Here is a 20,704-nt window from a genome sequence, read left to right as displayed (position 1 = left end):
GAGTGTAAATTTGCTATTGTATGTCTGTCTCTGTCAACATGGTAAAGGTGCTCACCCCAGTGTCAATTTGGAGAAAAACATTCTGTACTCCTCTAAGAGCGGCAAACATGTCTTTTACATTTGCCAAGAAGATATATGTGCAGTCTTACAAACAGTTGTTTTTAAGTGACTTTGGAATTTTGAATAAATGTGGGGACAGGAATCTCAATGCCCTAGACATTATTTTGAAGAGAATCAAATGTAAGTCAGATAGTAAACGTGGAACTTATAGAGGGAATAGGCTTTACAGTTTGAATAACAAAGTTGAATGGAGAAGTAAAAGTGAAATCCGCATCTATGTGCTAGCTAATTAAGGGAAATATTGAAGTTATAACTGGTAGTGGAATCATTAGAGGAGTTATTATATGCTGTCTGAATGTCAGTTCTCCTGTCAATTCTGTGAGCATATAATGTTTCCAAATATGACTCCTTGAAGTAAGCATGCAGTTGTGCATATTCTTCTTAGATAGAGCTATTGGTAGCTTTTCTTCTTGTTTGTAAAAATAGGATTGAGCTGTAACTGGAAAACTCTAGTACACTGATTACATAGTCTGGTTTTAGATTAGTGAGCATAGGTACTAACTGAAGAGCTTGTCAGTATTCATGTGTCTACAGCCTTCCCTCATGGTCAGTCTCCTTCCTTTCTTTTTTTAAAATGTTTTATTTATTTATGTTAAACAAAGGGTAAGGGAAGGAGAAAGAGAGGGAGAGAAACATCAGTGTGTGGTTGCCTCTTGAGCACCCCCTACTGGGGACCTGACCACAACTCAGGCATGTGCCTTGATTGGGAATTCAACCCACAACCCTTTGGTTCACAGGCTGGCACTCAATCCACTGAGCCACACCAGCCAGGGCTCTTCATTTTTAAACCAAGCCTCTAGTGGTGTCTCTTGCACCCTTTACATATATCAAGACCTTAACTATGTTCTGTTCACTTAACCAAGCACTTTTCTTACTCATTGTATGTAATCATCACCCTGTGAGGTAACTATCAGTACCCTCATTTTACATAGGAGGGAGTGAGGCTCAAATTGAAGGAAACACTTTGGCCAAGTTAGAACTAAACCGACCAGGACAGATGAAATTAGGTGAGAAAAGTTGAGAAATAAAATTGCCCAGTGATTCTTTTCTGTAGCTTCGATTTTTTAAATGTCCTGATGTCTCATGCAAGTTGAGTCGACTTTACTTCTTCCAATATAATAAAGACAGCTACAATAAATATAAGAGGCTACAGACACAATTCATGAGTGTGTACAAACCTCTTTCCCTATCTGGAGCACACCTCTCTATTTGTTACCCTTCTGGCCTGCTGCAGTCACTCAAAAGCAAATTTAATGGTTTTAAACTTCCCCAGTAGATGAGTTCCTTGATATTTTGCAGAAAGTAGTGCTGGAGAGGCTGTGGTCTTCACGAGTGGAGCTCAGCTCTAGCAGGAAGGATCTGGTGTGGGATCTGGACAACTTACATGATATAAAGGAGGAGAGAGAGTCCTTTCAAGGACATTTATATTTTTGTACCCTGTTGAAATGCCATGTTTCTCTTTCTCAAAGTTGTGATAAGCAGTTAACTTTAGCTGTGATTTGTGTGTGTGTTTGGAGGGGGGGCGGTTATAGCATTATTGTCACCACTGAAAGACTTATGTCTAGAATTATTAGAGAATTAAAAACTTTCTATATTTTTTCTGTATTTTTAATGTAAGATGAGGTCAACCATTTTAAGCAAAAAAAAAATTCAGACAACAGCTAGTTTCTTAGGAAGAAACTGTTATGTTCTAAAATGCTTTCCCAGAATTTTGCTAAATATGACCGCGGTATGTGTGTTCATTTGTAGGGAGTAGTAACATCTGAACATACCAACCCAAACAGATAGAGTCTTGCACCATCACTACCACCACATTTTAACACAAAGAAATGCCACCGTACGTGGATTCCAAGCAGGCTTAAAAAGAAAAGAGCATTGATCAGATCTCAGACCCACTGAACGGGATGACGGCCACAGCTACAGTGGAGACAACAAAAATGAAGAAGAGTGCTCCCAAGGAAGAGAAGCAGCAGCCTAAGCAAGACAGCACAGAGCAGGGCACTGCTGATTCTGAAGACTGGGTGAGCTCCGAGAGTGACCCTGAACAGATGAGCCTTAAGAGCGGCAACAGCAATGACACTAGCGGCAAACCTGGGGCTGTTCAGTTGAAGAAAAAGGAGATTCCTTCCAAGCCACACCGCCAGCTCTGTAGATCACCCTGCCTGGATCGTCCGAGCTTCTCCCAGAGCAGCATTCTGCAGGATGGGAAGCCTGACTTGGAAAAGGAATACCAAGCCAAGATGGATTTTGCCCTAAAGCTAGGCTATGCAGAGGAACAGATTCAATCAGTGCTGAACAAGCTGGGCCCAGAGTCACTTATTAATGATGTATTGGCAGAGCTTGTCAGACTTGGGACCAGAGGTGATTCGGAAGGGCAGGTCAACCCGAGCCTGTTCGTGCCCCGGGGATCCAGCTCCAGAGAGATTGCAAGCCCTGAACTGTCTCTTGATGATGAAATAGATAGCAGTGACAATTTGAGGCCAATTGTCATCGATGGAAGTAACGTGGCAATGAGGTAAGACTGGTACATTTTCTCTCTCTCTCTTTGAAACTGCCACAAGCTCATAGAAATTGTCTTCCTTTACCAAAAACTAGGGTATGCCCTTTGTTGTTGTCTAGCTCGTGCTCCTCTAGGTGGAGAGAGGCTAAGATGATTCTGCCCTAGCCTTTTCTCTCTACTTGGAAATTGTTGCCGATTTAACTTCAGGGGGTCTGAAAGCAGCTTAGACATCAGTGATACTTCAGAGAAGGCATAACCATTCAGCCTTTGTTTTTCTTGAACTTCTCCCTCCCACTTATACTTGGCTAGACCAATCACCCTGCAAATATTGTTTTTATTTATTTAAAAAAAGATTTTATTTATTTGTTTTTAGAGAGGAGAAGGAAGGGAGAAAGAGAGGGAGGGAAACATCAGTGTGTGGTTGCCCCTCACATGCCGCCTACTGGGGACCTGGCCTGCAACCCAGGAATATGCCCTGACGGGGAATCGAACTGGCTACCTTTTGCTTCGCAGTCTGGTGCTCAGTCCACTGAACCACACCAGCCAGGGCAAAATATTGCTTTTATGATGTCACTTTGGGGCATACTTGGGAACTCACAGTAACTCCCCATTGCCTTTGTACCAAATTTGGATCCCTTTGCCTGGCTTTGTGATCTGATCTTTTCTTCGTCCTATTTGATTGTATCTCTCAGACTAACTGCATTTACATCATTCTTTAACAGTCTCCGTGTAAATTATGCTGATTTCTGTGCCCACTACTTGGGTTCATGTCATTTTCCAACCTAGGGGTGACCTCCTTATCTTCATACCCTTCGTGATGTACCACCTCTACAAACGACATTCTCACTTTTCTGATCCCAGCGATTGCCTCTGAGCTGCAGTACTTATGGTAGGCTGAATAACATCTCCCTAAAGATGTCTACATCCTAATCCCTGGAGTCTGGGAATATGTTGTCTTGCACAGCAAAAGGGACTTTGCAGATATGAGTAAGGATTTTGGAGTGAGGAAAATGATCCTGGATCCTCAAGGTGGGCTCAGTATAACCACAGGGCTCCTTATAAGAAGGAGGGAGGCAGCAGGGTCAGAATGAACAGTAGGAAATATTCAATATGATGATGGAAAGCAGAGCTTAGGGTGATGTAAGAAAGGAGCCAGAAACCAAGAAATATGGGCTCCAGCAGCTGAAAAGGCATTAGAAGTCTGCAGAAACAACACAGCCTTGCCAACACTTTGATTTGAGGCTTCTGATCTCCTGAAGCAGAATCAATTGGTCTGATTTTAAGTCATTAAACGTGTAGCCATTTGTTATATCAGCAATAGGAAAGCGATACAGAACCAAGAGTTGCTTCGTACTTTATTCCATACTCTCATATAATTTTTATTTCCTATCAGAGAGCCTTAGAAATTCCTTCCATTTCTCAACTGAGTTGTCATCCAGCTTTGGCTTAAACATTCCCAGTGATCAGGAGCCAGCTTTCTGTTGAGTGCACTACTGCTTGTTGGGCTCACTGGAATTCTTAGACCATACACCATCGGAACAAAGTAAAAAGCCTAGGGTAGCCAATTTTTCATTTGACTATCCCATTGTTTTTCTTAAAGATTGTATTTATTTTTAGAGAGGGGAAGGGAGGGAGAAAGAGAGGGAGAGAAACATCAGTGTATGGTTGCCTCTCATGCACCCCCCACTGGGGACCTGGCCTACAACCCAGGCATGTGCCCTGACTGGCAATCGAACCCACAACCCTTTGGTTCGCTGGCCAGCGCTCAATCCGCTGAGCCACACCAGCCAGGGCTTGACTATCCCATTGTTTTTGAGGGTAGGGATCTTCTTTTGTATCCATTCTTCTCCCCAGAGCACAGAGCACAATGTTGGATGCTCCCACAGAGATACGAGAGAGCAGGAATAAGGGCCAGTCTTACGAATCATACCATTGCCATATTCAGGACTTGCTTAGCAGACTGCCTGCAGATATACTTTAATATATAGTTCTATTTAATCCTCACAGCAACTTTACAGATGACAAAACTATAGAGTTCAGCAAAGTTAAGTGACTTCCTTGACCTGACTCGCTATAGCTAGTAAGTAGCAAAGCAAGCATTTAAACTTAAGTCTCTGGCTTCAAATGAATGAAATTCAACTAACATTTGTAAGTGCATATTCTGTGCCAGGTCATTTAGCATATGTAATATACTCCTCTCTAAAAACCCTGTTTGAATGGACTAATTCAGTTTATTTTTGCAGGTGAAGAGACTCAGGTTCGGAGAGGTTGAGTAACTGCCTAATGTTCCACAAGTAATAAATGACAAAGCTTTTGTCAAAACCTGAATCTGATGCCAATGCCCCTTTAATCATATCATGCAAGACTGTGTGGCTATTAGTGTTATTGAGAATACTTTGGCCCTGGCCAGGTGGTTCAGGTGGTTAGAGCATCATCACCATACGCCAAGGTTTGGGCTTGATCTCTGGTCAGGGCATATGCAGGAGTCAACCAATGAATGCATAAAAAAATGGAACACGTGGCTCTTTCTCAAGTCAATAAAAAAATGAAGAATACTTGGCATTCTTCCTAGGAGAAGGTAATACATTTACAGATCTCCTTTTTCAAATCTTTTAAATCATGACAGCATCAAAGCAAGGTGGGTAGAACAGGCTAGACATCATCCCAGTTTTAATGAAGGGAGGCTAGAAGCATAGTAACAAGGAGGTTAAATGATCTGTGTACAAAATAGTAATGGTACAGTGGGCCAATGGAAAGCAGAGGGTGATTTCTTTGTTCAAACGGCCAAAGGTAACTCTGCTCCCCTCCTGATAGGCATAAACTAGAGTGATTCTAGAAAGAAAGTAGTATGGGATCTGCCACACTCAACTTCTTATCAGATCAGACAGCCCGGGACACCTAGACTGGACGTAGGGTTTTGTGCTTTAGAGGTAGGGATGAGAAGAACCCAGAACTTGAGGACTTTGAGATGGTGATATACAATCTTCCTTGTCTTTGGAATTCTATTCAAGGGTTGATAGTTAGGAAGTATACTACATGGTTCTTTTGCTTTGAAAGGAATAATGGAGCATTAATTACCAAGGTAATTAGTTTTAACATATCTAGTGTGTGCCAGTAGCAAACTGTCACACTGATAGGAAGATGAACTGTTGTCTTTTGTAGGAGTTGCTTTACTAAAGTAAAGACATCTTACACAATTTAAAGAAAGCAAAAAGAAAAAAATAACACTGAACCTTATTTTTAGGAGCATATTAAAAGAGTGCGTGGTGGATCACATGATTTTGCGTTAATTGCCAGCTTTGTTCTTGTTAACATCTCTTCCCTGATTTGACTCGGTAAGCCACTGATGAGTCCATTATTCTGCAGTCACATTTTACATGGTCAAAGTTCAGTGCCACAGTCGGCTTATGAATTCGTTAGTGCCATTACTCTAAATGTGGTTTGTTTTTCCCATAGTTAGCTATAAATTTATCGTGATGGGCCCTTCTCACACAAACTACGTAATAACATCTGTTCATCCTCAGCACGTTGGGTGAGGAGCCTGCACTGACATTATAATTCTTTGTTTGTCATTGGCAGCATGTGTTTAATAGTTGCTACTGTGATAGACCTGTGATTCACATACTAATGTATGCTAAGATGCTAAAGGACATGTTCATTCTGTGACCCGTCTCCTTTGGGAAGAAAAATGCATTGCGGGCAAATGAAAGCTTCCAAATGCAAATGCTCCCATGTTGTTTGTTAAGTCAGGGAGAAGCCCAAATATTTGAACCCTAGTTTTCAAAAAGCTCAGAGGGGGAGGCCAGTGACCCATCTGCTAGGCAGAATTTGGTTGGAAACTTGGATCACGATATGTATCTAAGCCAGTTATTGGGACAGAGGGAGCTGTAGTGTCACCAAGATACTCTGACTTGTGGGTCCTATAGGCTCTTCACTGCTTTTTAGATAGGCTTATAGGTCCTAGCTTTTTAAAATTGTGATGAGACTTTTTGTGAGTTTTCACTAAAACAAGTCATCCTGGCAACCATTACTTTACTTTTCACTTGTAAAATTTATCCTTCCTTAAACATTTGTTGAGCACTACACTTTGCATATTGAGTCCTTATGTAGGACTTCATTACCACCTCAATAAATGTTCAAAGTGAATTCTTTTTTTTAAAGATAATTTTTTAAAGATTTTATTCATTTATTTTTTTAGAGAGGAGCAGGGAAGGAGAAAGAGGGAGAGAAGCATCAATGTGTGGTTGCGTCTTGCACACCCCATACTGGGGACCTGGCCCACAGCCCAGACATGTGTCCTGACTGGGAATCAAACAAGTGACCTTTTGCTTCTCAGGCTGGTGCTCAATCCACTGAGCCACACCAGCCAGGGCTGAAAGTGAATTCTGATTCCTCTTGGGCATTTGATGTACTTCATGAAATGCTCCCATAGCATGGTTTTAATATATTATGGAATATTAATGGAATATAATGGAATGCTATAGGTATTTTACATTTTCCTTAACATGATAATTCCTGGTATGCTAAGAAATTGATGTCAGAATACAGATGCATCAAAATACTGAAAAGTGCTTGTCCCTGGGTAGTTGTAAAACAGATTCTGCAGGGATTTAAAAAAAAAAAAAAGTTATGCATTTTCCTCATTTTCTACCATAAGTATATATTACCTTTATAATGATGAGAACTAATTTTAAAGAAACAATTTGGTAGTATAAAATATAAAGTTGATGTATCCAACAGCAAATGTTCCTCTTGTATTTGTTTCTAGTTTTAGACTGTTTTTGAAACAACACACTTTATAGTACCATGGAGCCCAGTGAAATGAAATCCCATCCTATTTCTCCAAACTTCTTCTCTAATAGAAATTCTGATGATTTCCAGAGTTCAGGTTATTCTTATAATTACCAGTATTATAGGTGTGGGGGGAAAAGGTACAGCTGGACATCTTCCCTGAAAAGCCAGCTTCATGCTGGGTTAATCCCATACGAACCCTTTAAGAACCACGGACCTGTCCTATTTACCCACAGTTCACCTTTTCAGAAGCAGTCAGTGGTAGCTGTCTCTAAGTCTACCTTGTAGTCTGTTGGCAGTTAAATACACTTTCATTTCTTTTTTCTTAAGTGCTTCGACTTTTAGTAGAGTGGTATAATTGCTTTATGGTACACACTGGAGACCTTTAAACATGCTGAACATGTTTGGAAATGTTAACAAGGGCATTTACTAAATTTTTGTCGTGCACCTCAAGAGTGATAAGACTGTGGGAAGGCTTGCAGTACATGTATTAATGGGGCCTCTGAGATTAGGTATGAATTTACCCAAAGGGAACAGTATAACTGGAGCTAATTTCTCTTGTAGTGGAGTGATTATCAGTGAGAAAGTGAGGAATCTAAAGAGAGAGCCTCCTTCATATTGTCTTTCCTTCCAGTCAGTCTTGTGTGACAGGTAATATCCAGCAATTGCAGTGGAATCGCTACATGTAAGCCAATTTGTTTTACCATCCAAGCTGTTTCAATTTACCATGACTTAGTGTGGCTTATGTAATATGTCAGAGCACCAGATTTGATACTAAGTGATCAGATTTTCACAGTCAAACTAGCACAGCATTTGTGAGCTTTTTGACTGATGACAATAAATATCTTTTCCCAATTCATCTGCCAATCTTCCTTCTTCCAATTTCCAGTCAAATGAATTAAGTTTTTACAGTGTTTATTCTACAAATAATCATGATAGAATGTCTTCTCTTTGTACATCATGTCCTAATTATAAAAGGAATACTTAATTTTTTAAGGAATTTTGGAATTAAAGAAAGAAAATAAATCACTTATAACCCTCTCACACAGAATCACAATTTTTATTAATATTTTGATGTGTCTCTTTTCTAGTATTTAATGGGCTTATACATAGAGTGTTTTCTACAAAATTGAGATTATATTATATATACTAGCATGTACCCTTTCTTTTCTCTTTTAGTATTATAAACATTTCTGATATCTTAAAATTTCAACAGGGTGATTTTAGTTGGTGTATTATATTATATTAAATGTGATAACTATTTTCAGTCAGTTTTTATGTGTGTGTCTTCTTTGCTGTCATTGTTCTTTTTTAAACTTAATATATGTACTTAAGACTCAGATGTAACTAATCCTTCATATAAACTTTATTTAAACCTCCGGTGACATCTCTTCTTTCTTATCTGTTGAAACTATCTGAGTCTCTGAAAAGAAAGTGATGGTAGAAACCGAAAGAGAGAAAATAGAAGTAGTGATAGGAAATAACCTATCACTATAAACTAGGAGTTGTTTTCAATCATCTGTGACCTTGAATGAAGGTATAATAATAATGGCAATATTTGTAATGATTGAATAAAAGAGCATTTGATTTGCTCTTTTAAAAATATTTACATTTTTGGCATTATCAAGAAAGAAAACATCTGCTAATGTCTTGCTACTAAGAAAAAGCCTGTTTAGAGTATTTCTTTTTTTAAAATAATATTTTTCTCACTTTTCTTTTTTAAAAATATATTTTTGAAGACTTTATTTATTTATTTTTAGAGAGGGAAGGGAGGGAGAAAGAGAGAGAGAGAGAAACATCAATGTGCAGTTGCTGGGGCTAAGACCTGTAACCCAGGCATGTACCCTGACTGGGATTCGAACCTGCGACGCTTTGGTTCACAGCCCACACTCAACCCACTGAGCTACGCCAGCCAGGGCTCTGTTTAGAGTATTTCTTTGCTACCTCTTATCAGTCCTCTCCTCTCATTCTTTGTTTTTTTGAAAGCCATGGGAATAAGGAAGAGTTCTCCTGCAGAGGAATACAGCTTGCTGTGGACTGGTTTCTCGATAAAGGCCATAAAGATATTACCGTATTTGTGCCTGCATGGAGAAAGGAGCAATCTCGACCTGATACGCCCATTACAGGTACGATTTTACATAAGACTTTTTTTGTTTCTCATCCAGAAGCAGAGCTAGCAAGATAGTTTGGGGAGAGGTTGATAGTCCCAATTTAGATAATTATTTTTCTAAGTTTCTTAAGTATACTTAAAATGTATTTTATTAAGTGTATTTTAAGCATACTTTTCCAGTTAAAACTGTCATTCTGTTGTGGCATACGACAGTTCAATAGAGACAACTTCAATTCAGCAAAAAAGAAAGCACACGGTTGCAAAAAGCGTGCTTTTCTGTTTTACCACAGACTTCAGACTAAAGGGGAACGAATCTGGTGATGAACATGACTATTTTCCAAAAGACTGAAGAAGCTGTGGTAGACAACAAATGTCATTCTGTACCAGAAAAGTGACTGTGGGCTTTGCAAATTAGGGAATAGAATACAGAGGAAAGTCCCATATTAGAGCCAGTTTATCCATGAGACATAGGAATTCCAGGAGGAGAAATTGAATGTAATAACAATGAATGTGTAATAATGTCTCTGACTAGATTATTTGTCTCTATACTAATGCAGTTTTAAAGTATAATTTTTAATATTTCTTTGTGGAAGAAGGGGCCCATGAAGGCAAAAGTGCCTAAGGTCCACAAAAATCAAATGCAGCCCTAACAGCAGTAGGATCACTGCACTGACTAACAACAGTATGTGAAGCTAGCTCTATTTTTTAAAATATTTTATTTATTTAGTTTTAGAGAGAGAGGAAGGGAGAGAGAAAGAGAGGGAGGGAAACATCAATGTGTGCTTGTTTCTCAAGCACCCCTGCAACCCAGACATGTGCCCTGACTGGGAATCGAACTGGCGACCCTTTGGTTCTCAGGCTGGTGTGCAATCCACTGAGCCACACCAGCCAGGGCTGAAGCTAGCTCTTTTCAACATTTGAGAACATATAGACCCCAGTCCTCTGAGTATCAGCCGTTGCCTGATGTGGCAAATGAGCAAGTCCAGTGCATGGCTGTTGGAGCTGTGTCATGGAGCAGCAGCCTGAGAGCGGATCCTGGCCCTGCTTGGGCACAGCCTTTGTGTCCTCAGCAATTAAGAGGCTGAAAGGAAAGAGGGTTAGGACTGACAGGGTCTAGCTTGATGTTTTCCCTTAGCTGTGGCTTTCCTCTAGGCCAGGGGTGTCAAACTCATTTTCACCAGGAGCCACATCAGCCTCACAGCTGCCTTCAAAGAGACAAATGTAACTTTAGGACTGTATGAATATAACTACTCTTTAATGGTTAAGCGAGAGCTCGGCAGCAGCCGGGTAGAAACAAGGTGCCGGGGCAGACTTGGCCTGCAGGCCTTGTGTTTGCCACCTGTGCTCTAGGCAGAATGTAAAAACAAACAGACAAACAAACAAACAACAACAAAAAAACCCCTTTAAGTCCCTAGGAATGATGCTTTACTCTCCTTGTGACAGCCACACCTTCAGCACATTGCCCTATTTTCTTCAGCAAGCAAAAGCTGGTGCTTTAGGCAAAGAGGAAAATAAGCATGAAGAATTCTAGAATATCAGTGTTATTTCTTACGCTTCATGGTAGCTTTAAAACTTAGTTATCATTGAATCCAGCTCTCTCATGTTATCAAAAAGAAAACTGAAGCTACCTTTCCCTATGGGAAAATAATGTATTCATCTAGTACCAATTTACGTACTCATAACATGGGGATAGTGTTAATTTCCAAAGATAAATTGTACTCTGGAGCATATAATCTGTATTTTGACAGATCAAGATGTCCTACGAAAACTGGAGAAGGAAAAGATTCTTGTCTTCACACCATCCCGAAGGGTCCAAGGCAGGAGAGTTGTCTGCTACGATGACCGCTTCATAGTCAAGTTGGCTTTCGACTCCGACGGCATCATTGTATCCAATGATAACTATCGAGACCTTCAAGTCGAAAAACCAGAATGGAAGAAGTTTATCGAAGAGCGATTGCTGATGTATTCTTTCGTGAATGACAAGTATGTTTCTTTCCAGTAGACTCTAAATAGCCTAAATCCAAGTTACTCCTAGGAAGAGATTTTACTTCATGGCAATAAGCATTTGCTGAATGCTTACTGGGTACCATGCATTGTGCTGGCTGCCATGGGGATAAAATGCTGGATCAGAAACAAGAGTTTCCCTTTGGAAGAGACAACCATAATATGTTGCGATAATTGCTATGGTTACAATTTTAAAACTGCTTCGTCTGTGTGAAATGGTAGGAACAGGCCTCGCAGAGGAGATGACATTCGAGATGGAGTTGACAGATAGAGGAAAGGGGGCAGCTGGGCATTACAGGCAAAGGGAACATCGTGAATAAAGCTATAAAGGTGTGAAAGTGAGTTGCATGTTGGGAAGCCAGCGAGCATGCCAGTATGGCTGGATTTCATATAGTCCATGAAAGGATTATGCACAGGAAAGAAAAAACCTCCTTTTTTTTGTGATTGAGTGGTAATACAGAGAAAAACTGCTGCCTTAGCAAAAGATAGACTAGAGGCAGGAAAGGCAATGATAAGGCTGTGAAAACAGTATAGGCGAGAGGTAATGAAGGTCTGAACTTCTTTTTTTAAAAGATTTAATTAAGTTATTTTTATACAGGGGAAGGGAGGGAGAGAGAGAGGGACAGAAAGATCATTGTGTGGTTGTCTCTCATGCGCCCCCTACTGGGGACCTGGCCCAAAACCCAGGTGTGTGCCCTGGGAATCAAACAAGCGACCCTTTGGTTCTCAGGCTGATGTTCAATCCATTGAGCCACAGCAGCCAAGGCAAAGGTGTGAACTTCTGATAAGGGGTAGTGGGAACAGAAGGGAAGACATTTACCTCTTGCTTGCTTGCTTTCAGATTTATGCCTCCAGATGATCCTTTAGGACGCCATGGGCCAAGCCTTGAAAATTTCTTAAGAAAGAGACCTGTTGTTCCCGAGCACAAGAAGCAGCCATGTCCCTATGGTGAGTACCTATGTACAAAACTGAGTTCTATACTAAGGGAAACATAAGGACTCTGAATGCTTTTCTCTTCAAGGTTTCCCTTTCTAGTGGAGAATTCTGGCTTTCCCACTCTCTGTGGTTAAAGCGTGTGTCTTCATGTAGTTGCATGCAGGCATTTAAGAAAACATCCTAGAAACCTCATGAGAAAAAGGTAACTAGAATTGAAGAGAAGATTACTTGTCACTTGTTAAAACGATGCACGCATTCTAGCTGCCTGTGTCCCTGCCCCTGGTGAAGCTGAGAACCCTGCAGGGCTTGCAGAAGCAGAAAGTGCAATGCCAAATTGGGTTTGGCCCCAAGAGACACATGTCTGTCAGGCACATGATTGCACCCCCATCAACTAACAAATACCCTTTTCTTTGGATCTGTACTTTCCAGTTTGCTTCTAAACTTTCTTTTCATTTACTTTCAAAAAATGCAGTTTTGTAGAGTACTTTCATGGTCTTACCCAAGTCCCTCTGTTACAAAGTTTGCAAGCCCAGTACTGCGATGTAGGCTGCCTGGTCTGAGGCAAGTTTGAATGTTCACTCTTTTGGGGCCATTTGTTTCTGGGATGTGTTAGTTTTTGCTCTCCCTGAACATTTATTGAAATCATAGAGTATTTTCATGTTCATCATCTTCATTTCATCTTCACGAAGGCCCTATAATACAGGCATAATTGCAAACCTTGTTTAAAGAAGAGGAAAATGAGGTTCAACAAGTCAAGTCACTTTCCAGGGTCACACGGCTAGTGAGTGACAGAGCTGGAATTGAAACCTAGGTCTGCCTGGCCTCCAAGCCTGGGCTCTTTGCATTGGACTGTGCTGCCCGCTGCTGCTCTCCGCCACCCCAGCGCGCAGGTTACAGCCAGGCAAAGTTGTGAATTACAGGCACATGAAGGCTCTTCAACTGCTTAGCTCCTAGCTTTCACACTGCAATTTCCTCCCCGGCTTCCTTCTTCTCTCTCCCCTCACAGTGCGTGATGGCTTCCTTGCTGTTGTGTGACTCCCATCTTTATGGAAAGTTACTTTTTGGCTTTAACCACAAACAGTAGAACTCTAATGTGAGTGACCAGATTGTTACGACAGTTTCTAGCAAACAGAGTTGCACTGCTATAAGCGAGGTCTCACCCCAAGGCATTATTGTTTCAGGTAAAAAATGCACGTACGGCCACAAGTGCAAATACTACCATCCAGAGCGGGCCAACCAGCCCCAGCGTTCAGTGGCTGACGAGCTCCGCATCAGTGCCAAACTGTCCACAGTGAAAACCATGAGCGAAGGTACCCTGGCCAAGTGTGGCGCGGGGCTGTCAAATGCCAAAGGTGAGATAACCTCAGAAGTCAAGCGTGTGGCCCCAAAGCGCCAATCCGATCCCAGTATCCGGTCCGTGGCTGTGGAGCCTGAGGAATGGGTGTCCATTTCCCGTAAGCCTGAGGCCAGCTCTGTCCCCTCACTTGTGACTGCCCTCAGTGTCCCCACGATTCCACCTCCCAAAAGCCATGCAGTGGGTGCACTCAACACCCGTTCAGCCAGCAGCCCAGTGCCAGGATCCTCTCATTTCCCCCACCAGAAATCCTCATTGGAGCACATGGCCAGCATGCAGTACCCTCCCATCCTGGTTACCAACAGTCACGGGACCCCCATTAGCTATGCTGAGCAATACCCAAAGTTTGAGTCCTTGGGGGACCACGGCTACTATTCAATGTTAGGCGACTTCTCCAAAATGAACATCAATAGCATGCATAACCGAGAGTACTACATGGCTGAGGCAGACCGGGGGATGTATGCCAGGAGTCCCAGCCTCTGTCCTGACAGCCACATGAGCCATACCAGGAACGACAACTATTCCTCTTACAACAACCTGTACTTGGCTGTAGCTGATGCCCATCCTGAAGGCAGTTTGAAGCTGCATCGCTCAGCATCTCAAAACCGCCTTCAGCCTTTTCCCCATGGTTACCATGAAGCCTTAACACGAGTACAGAGCTATGGCCCAGAGGATTCTAAGCAAGCCTCCCACAAGCAGTCAGTCCCCCACTTAGTGCTGCATGCCCAGCACCCAGCAGCTGGAGCGCGCTCCAGCTGTCCTGGAGACTACCCCATGCCTCCCAATATCCATCCTGGGGCAACCCCCCAGTCAGGACGTGCTCTGGTGATGACTCGGATGGACAGCATTTCCGACTCCCGCCTCTATGAGAGCAACCCCATGAGGCAAAGACGACCTCCCCTGTGCCGGGAACAACACGCCAGCTGGGATCCGCTGCCTTGTGCAGCCGATTCCTATGGCTACCACTCCTATCCTCTGAGCAACAGCCTCATGCAACCGTGCTATGAGCCAGTCATGGTACGCAGCGTGCCTGAAAAGATGGAGCAGCTTTGGAGGAATCCTTGGGTTGGAATGTGCAATGATTCCAGGGAGCATATGATCCCAGAACACCAGTATCAGACCTACAAGAACCTCTGCAATATTTTCCCTTCCAACATCGTGCTCTCAGTGATGGAGAAGAATCCCCACACAGCGGATGCGCAGCAGCTGGCAGCCTTGATTGTTTCTAAGCTTAGGGCTGCACGTTGATGTGACATAAGACCTGTTCCTTTATACAAATATGAATACTAATGCTAGTAGTGCACTAATACTGTCATAACAGTAACTAACCATTGTGTGTTGTTCTTTATGAGTTATAGAATGTTTATGTCTTTGAAGCACATAACAACCCTGTGAGGTAAGTTGTACTAATACCTTGTTTTCGAGACAAGGAAACTGAAGCTCAGTGAGATTAAGCGATTTGCCAAGGTCGTACTGCTAGCAAATCAGGACCAAGTCAGGACTCAACCCAAGTCCTGTGACTCCAAGGCTCATGCCCTTCTGCACTGCGCCAGGCAGATCATGAAGGACAAAACCCTGGTGGGGAGCTAAATGCAAACAACCCCAAGGGATTCCATTCTAAACCTTGTCATAATTACATGTTTTATATTACAGAGTGTTGATCATATATCTAATTTAGAGAACCTTGGGATCAGGTAATAGGTAGAATTAATCTTTTAGAATTTTTAATGGGAATAGTTAAAGGTATTTCAAAGCAAATGCATATTTTATTGCATGGATATCTAACCGTTTATTTACTATCTTTACTAACCAAGCTATAGGGTCATAGTGAAGTTTCTAGAGTTATATTTCAAATCTATTGCTAGGAATTAGACCGCATGTATGAGTGTATGTATTTAGCTTGAGATGTGCGTGTACCCTCTGTATAACTTTTTACACAGTGATGATGATAAGATAGGCTCTATACAGACCTTAGTCTACAGCTAAATAGATCACAAATCTGACTTGATGATTTTATGCCACATTTCCTAGTTTCCACTAGTTTTGAAAGTGAAATCACATACCAGTATTTGAGCATCGCTTTCTTAAACACCAGAGCAAACTAGCTCTATTTCCTTTGCACTTTTCTACTTGTCAACATTTATTGACAGTTCTTAGCTTTTAAGCCTCTTCACCTCAACCAATTATGGATCAGATTGCAGCCTTTTCCTGCAGAGTCGCTGATGGATAATAAGTGCAACTCCCAAGCATTGTAGATGTGTGCTACACAGGCATGGAAGAGTTTGACCGGCACCGAGGAATTCACTACCAGAGAGACGGCCAAACTCACGCGGCATTCCACGGCGAACACCAAAGCTGCACTCAAGGAGGGCCTCACGGATGAGCTTTGGACTTCTGATCTATGCAGTATTCAACATCACAGGATGAAATGTCATGGAGGACAGTGCACAGCCATGCAATCCTCTCTCTCCTGCTGGCCAGTCTCTGGGCAATGAAGTCAATTAGCGGTGGAGCAAAATTTCCTTAGGAAACAAAACCAGGGGATTTTTCTAGATAGGAAAATGTAGCTCCCACAAGGAGACACTACATCTTTTCCAATAGCTGGCTTAGTTATGCACTTCAAATACACACTCCAAGAGCGTGGACTTGCCCTTAGATAATTCTTAAATGCATTACTAAAGATGGCAGGACTTGGGGTTGAATGGCATCATTTGCACAACCAGTAACTTGCTCAGGGTGGGAACCTTTGTAATTAAACGCCTCTAGAAAAGGCATTTTTTGTTTTTTTATTAAAGCTGCACTAAATGAACCCCCTTTTTGAATCCATTGTATATTTCAGCATTTTGAACCATGACCAGCTCACTATGTACTGAGCTGGCATTTGCTAATTTCTATGATCGTTTTTTCATGAAAGTTGAGAAGGCCCGGCCTTGGCCTTTCGTTTCTTCATGAGAAGGTGTGACACTGCCTATAAATGTTTCTTACTCTGAAACACTCCGAATGTGAGGCTGTAGTCAGGGTTGTTTCTGGTAGTTTGATCATGGCTTGCATGTTGCTTTCTGGCTTTCTGTCTCTGTCCTGATCAAAACTGCACCTCACCCAACATTTCTCTTGCGTCCGCCACAGCTTCACGCTCATGTCCTACCCTCTGATCTTCCCATGCCCCGGCATTTTTACTGAGGTGTAAACGTATTTTCATGTCATGTAGGTCCATAGACAGTAGCAGTTCCCACTCAAGTTCCCATTTCATTGTTTCAACTTCTTGGATCTTCTAAGTCTGTCCTATTGTGTAAATCAGGGTATTTGACAATCTGAGGGAACTCTGCTGACTCTGTGCCACTTAGTTCCCCTTCCTCCCCAAATCATCAACGACATCACAGTCTCCGCTACCTGCACAATTTACCGGGAAGCACAAGGTTAATCTTGTCAGCCGCAGTTCATCTTGAACACGTTCATGTTTAGTGCTCACAAAATCGTATGCTCCTCCCAATGCAGGACATCTTTTTTAAGGCAGAATATGTAGTTCTTATTTCCTAAAGAACAACTGTCATTCTCTTCTCATAAAATGTGTATGAACCAAAGCTGCTGGGAGCAATGCCTCAAATAACCAGAAATGACCTTCTGTTGATACAAATTGTATCTCCTTTTTTTCCTGACTGTATAGTAAGTAACAAATGTACAAAACTCATCTTAAACCAGGTTTGGTACTGACTTTCCCCATGATGTCTGTGGCACTGTGTGCCACAGGGAAGTAGCCCAGGGGTTGTGAGAGAGCTTTAATTTCCAAAGGGTGGTAGTAGTTCATAGACAAAGACAGTTTTTCAAGGCCTCTTTATTACAATGTGCACAGCTATTGTGTATACAGTTTCAAGCATTATATTGCAATAAGTTCTCTTTAGCCTATTCAATTGAATATGCCCTTGCAAAAGGGATTTTGTATAAAAAGTGTCAGTGTTAGTGAATCATCTGCAAGAATCTATAAATGGAGCTGTACACTTATGAATGCATAAACCCAGCTTGGTTTTTAGTGAAGTTTTTAGAGACACATTTTCCTTATATTGAGGTCTGCACAGCTCTCGACTTTTCCATTTTGTCTGTAACTATACAACAGCAAATACAAAGAAGCATGGGGACCCCCTCGCTTCCTTGATAATGAAATCAAGCTTCCTTCCTGGGACTAAGTGGGTGTCCTCCCGGATACTTACCTCAAAGCACTCAGCAGGGGACTGCACAGTGTTTCGTGACAGGTTTCCAAGTGGCAGTATATTTTGCAAGAGGTGCTTTGCGACTTTAATTCTTTCACTGAATTTCTGAACTCATGGGAAGTCTCTGCTGGTTCAGACCTTAGATTTTATAGATTTTGTGATTCCGTTGTTGTTTTATTTCGACCTGAGGAAGTGTGACTCTGCAGTGGCATGCTCTATCCAGCGAGCCTTTTCAAAGGCAACATATAGCCATTGCACTCTCTTAAGGTGCAAGGTATGGAAGGGAGAATGACAGAGATGCCTTATGGAAATGGTCTCTGAAACTTTTCTTCAAAGTAATATATTCTCTCTCTCTCTCTCTCTCTCTGTCTCTCTCTCTCTGTCTCTCTCTCTGTCTCTGCCAGTTTCTGGGAGAATACTTTTAAATCCCATTTTTTCTATTGTAGAATAAATGATCTTTATACAATATTCAAACGTGGATATCCATTAATCTCTAGCACGGGGTTTTCTTCTAGCATAAAAGAATTCATTCTGAGAGGCACGAGGCACCATTCTATCTATGCTGTACAATTGCCCATTTTGAGGGCCCAGGATTTTAATACACTTACTTTTACTCTGGGAACCAGGTCTGGAACTGCACAGGGAAAGTCATGTCAGGCTGTCCAAAGAGTCCTGCTCAGGTCGCCCCCTATCCCGTCTCTGCCTCGTCCTCCTTTGCTTCTCCTCAGGCCTGACACCGAGGAGCACAGTCTTCAAGGACAGTCACGATACAGTTAGTCCTCATTGGAAACCAAACCAGTATATTTTGGGAAAACCTGCTGGCCTACAGTAGCCGATGCCTTTGAAGACTCGCAATATTCAATATCTATCACATTGTAGCTAGCTATATACATAGGCAGATTGACTATTTTTAATCCTGGTTTGTGAATCAAGGAGCTATAGTAGTTTGCTTTATCTACTTGTGGGATTAAACAATACTGTTTAATGGTTGTAAACTCTTATAAAACCTCTTTGGGTTTTTTGTTTGACCCAAACATAATGTAAGTCTCAATGACAAAATATACGATGCCAACCAGAGGTGAGTGAAAACATATTCCGTCCCCAACTTTGTCTGCTCCTATAGTGCACGCGTACTGCTTTGCAATATGTTCTTTCTAGCATGAATGTGCTCTGACTACTTCATGAGGTTTTAATTTGCTTCACTTATAATAGCGATGGAAATGCTGTATCATTTACAACAATGAATTGTAATCACACTTATCTACTGAATAAACTTTGTCTACTAACTACAAATGCCTCTGCTTCCCTAAGAGCAACATCCCCAAACACCACTGCACACCTACGCACAGACACCAGTTTGCTCCTGAAAAATAGTACATTTCTGTACTTGGGACTTGCATCTGGACATAAGCTATAGGAGGGGGACCTCCCCAAATGAGTTCACCTGAATTTTATCATGGTAGGTATGTGCACTCCAGTTTTTGTACACTGACACGGTTCTAAATGCTGGCCCACTGATGTTCCCCACGGGGATGCTCAGGGCCAGGCATCCGCTGGTCAGAACCAGGTGGAGAGCTCATATCTCAGGCTTATTTCTATGAACCTATAGTTTATCCCCTGGATAGCCTCAGACTCACAGAGGCGTCAGCTGGGTCTTAGCCAGAATATCAGAGCTACAAGCAGCCTGACACCCTGAACTTTGCAGAGAAGTCACTCAGGGAGTACTCAGCTGCATCAGCTCCATCAGGTTATAGGTGTGGGAACTGAGAATACAAAGCTGAACAGGGAGTTAGCGGCATGGACAGGAAGGAAAGAAACCCTGGCCTCGTTGCTCCAGGTCCTCGAGTCTGCTTTTCCCTCGGGCCTGTCTGGAGGCTCCTACTTGCCCCACCCTGTCGTTCCAGGCCAGCCTCATTGTAAAGGCAGAGGTGGCCACAGTGGATGCGGGGGAGCCCAGCCTGGGAACCTTTTGGGGGCTGTTCGTGAATCTCAGAATCTTTTTAAGATTTTATTTATTTATTTTTAGAGAAGGGAGGAAGAAAGAGGGAGAGAAACAGTGATCTGTTACCACACCCACAACCCAGGCATGTGCCCTGACTGGGAATCGAACCAGTGACGTTTTGGTTCATAGGCCGGCACTCAAGCCACTGAGCCACACCAGGGGCGGCTCGTTTTCTTTTTTCATCATCTGTCTTCAGACTAAGAGTGCTCATGTCTCTCCCACCCTCTTCTTCTCTGTCTTTCCACGTGCTGCCTTCCCACACATTTCTCAGGCAAACTTCTGTCAGGTTCCTACTGAGTACAAAATAGGGGCCTGGCCTACACGGGCCTAGGGAGAGACTGATGAGGAGGGAACAGTTCCTGTCTTCTGGAACTGGCACTGTAGTGAAGGAATGAAGTACACTTGAGAATGAATAAATTAAGACTTTCCTTGGAGCGGAGAAGTATAAGGGGGGATAAATGGTAATGGGAAAATACAGTATAATTACTAAATTAAAAAAATACAAATAAAACTCTAGGTATGAGCTAAAAAAACTCTCCTTACTATAGAATTCCACACCTGAAACTTGTAGAATGTTATTTTCTACACCTGAAACTTTATGTTATTAACAAAGGTTACCCTAATACATAGGTGGCAAACACAAGGCCCGATGGCCCAATCCAACCCTCCATCCTGTTTTATC

General features: G+C 42.1%; 1 protein-coding gene across 3 annotated transcripts in view; it reads left to right on the top strand.

The window, feature by feature from the left end:
• The window catches only part of ZC3H12B (zinc finger CCCH-type containing 12B), a 93,730-nt gene extending 74,417 nt beyond the window's left edge, over positions 1-19,313 (top strand). For all 3 annotated transcript variants that reach the window (XM_028522573.2, XM_036017121.1, XM_036017122.1), the window contains 5 exons: positions 1,870-2,635; positions 9,398-9,537; positions 11,270-11,504; positions 12,367-12,473; positions 13,643-19,313. In XM_028522573.2, coding sequence (XP_028378374.1) covers positions 2,025-2,635; positions 9,398-9,537; positions 11,270-11,504; positions 12,367-12,473; positions 13,643-15,063 — 2,514 coding nt within the window. In that variant the 5' untranslated portion in view covers positions 1,870-2,024 and the 3' untranslated portion in view covers positions 15,064-19,313. The remainder of the gene's footprint in view (positions 1-1,869; positions 2,636-9,397; positions 9,538-11,269; positions 11,505-12,366; positions 12,474-13,642) is intronic.
• The last annotated feature ends 1,391 nt before the right edge of the window (positions 19,314-20,704 follow it).

The sequence above is a fragment of the Phyllostomus discolor genome, chromosome X, assembly GCF_004126475.2.
Source record: "Phyllostomus discolor isolate MPI-MPIP mPhyDis1 chromosome X, mPhyDis1.pri.v3, whole genome shotgun sequence".
Lineage (NCBI taxonomy): Eukaryota > Metazoa > Chordata > Mammalia > Chiroptera > Phyllostomidae > Phyllostomus > Phyllostomus discolor.
This window is presented reverse-complemented; position numbering and strand designations above follow the sequence as displayed.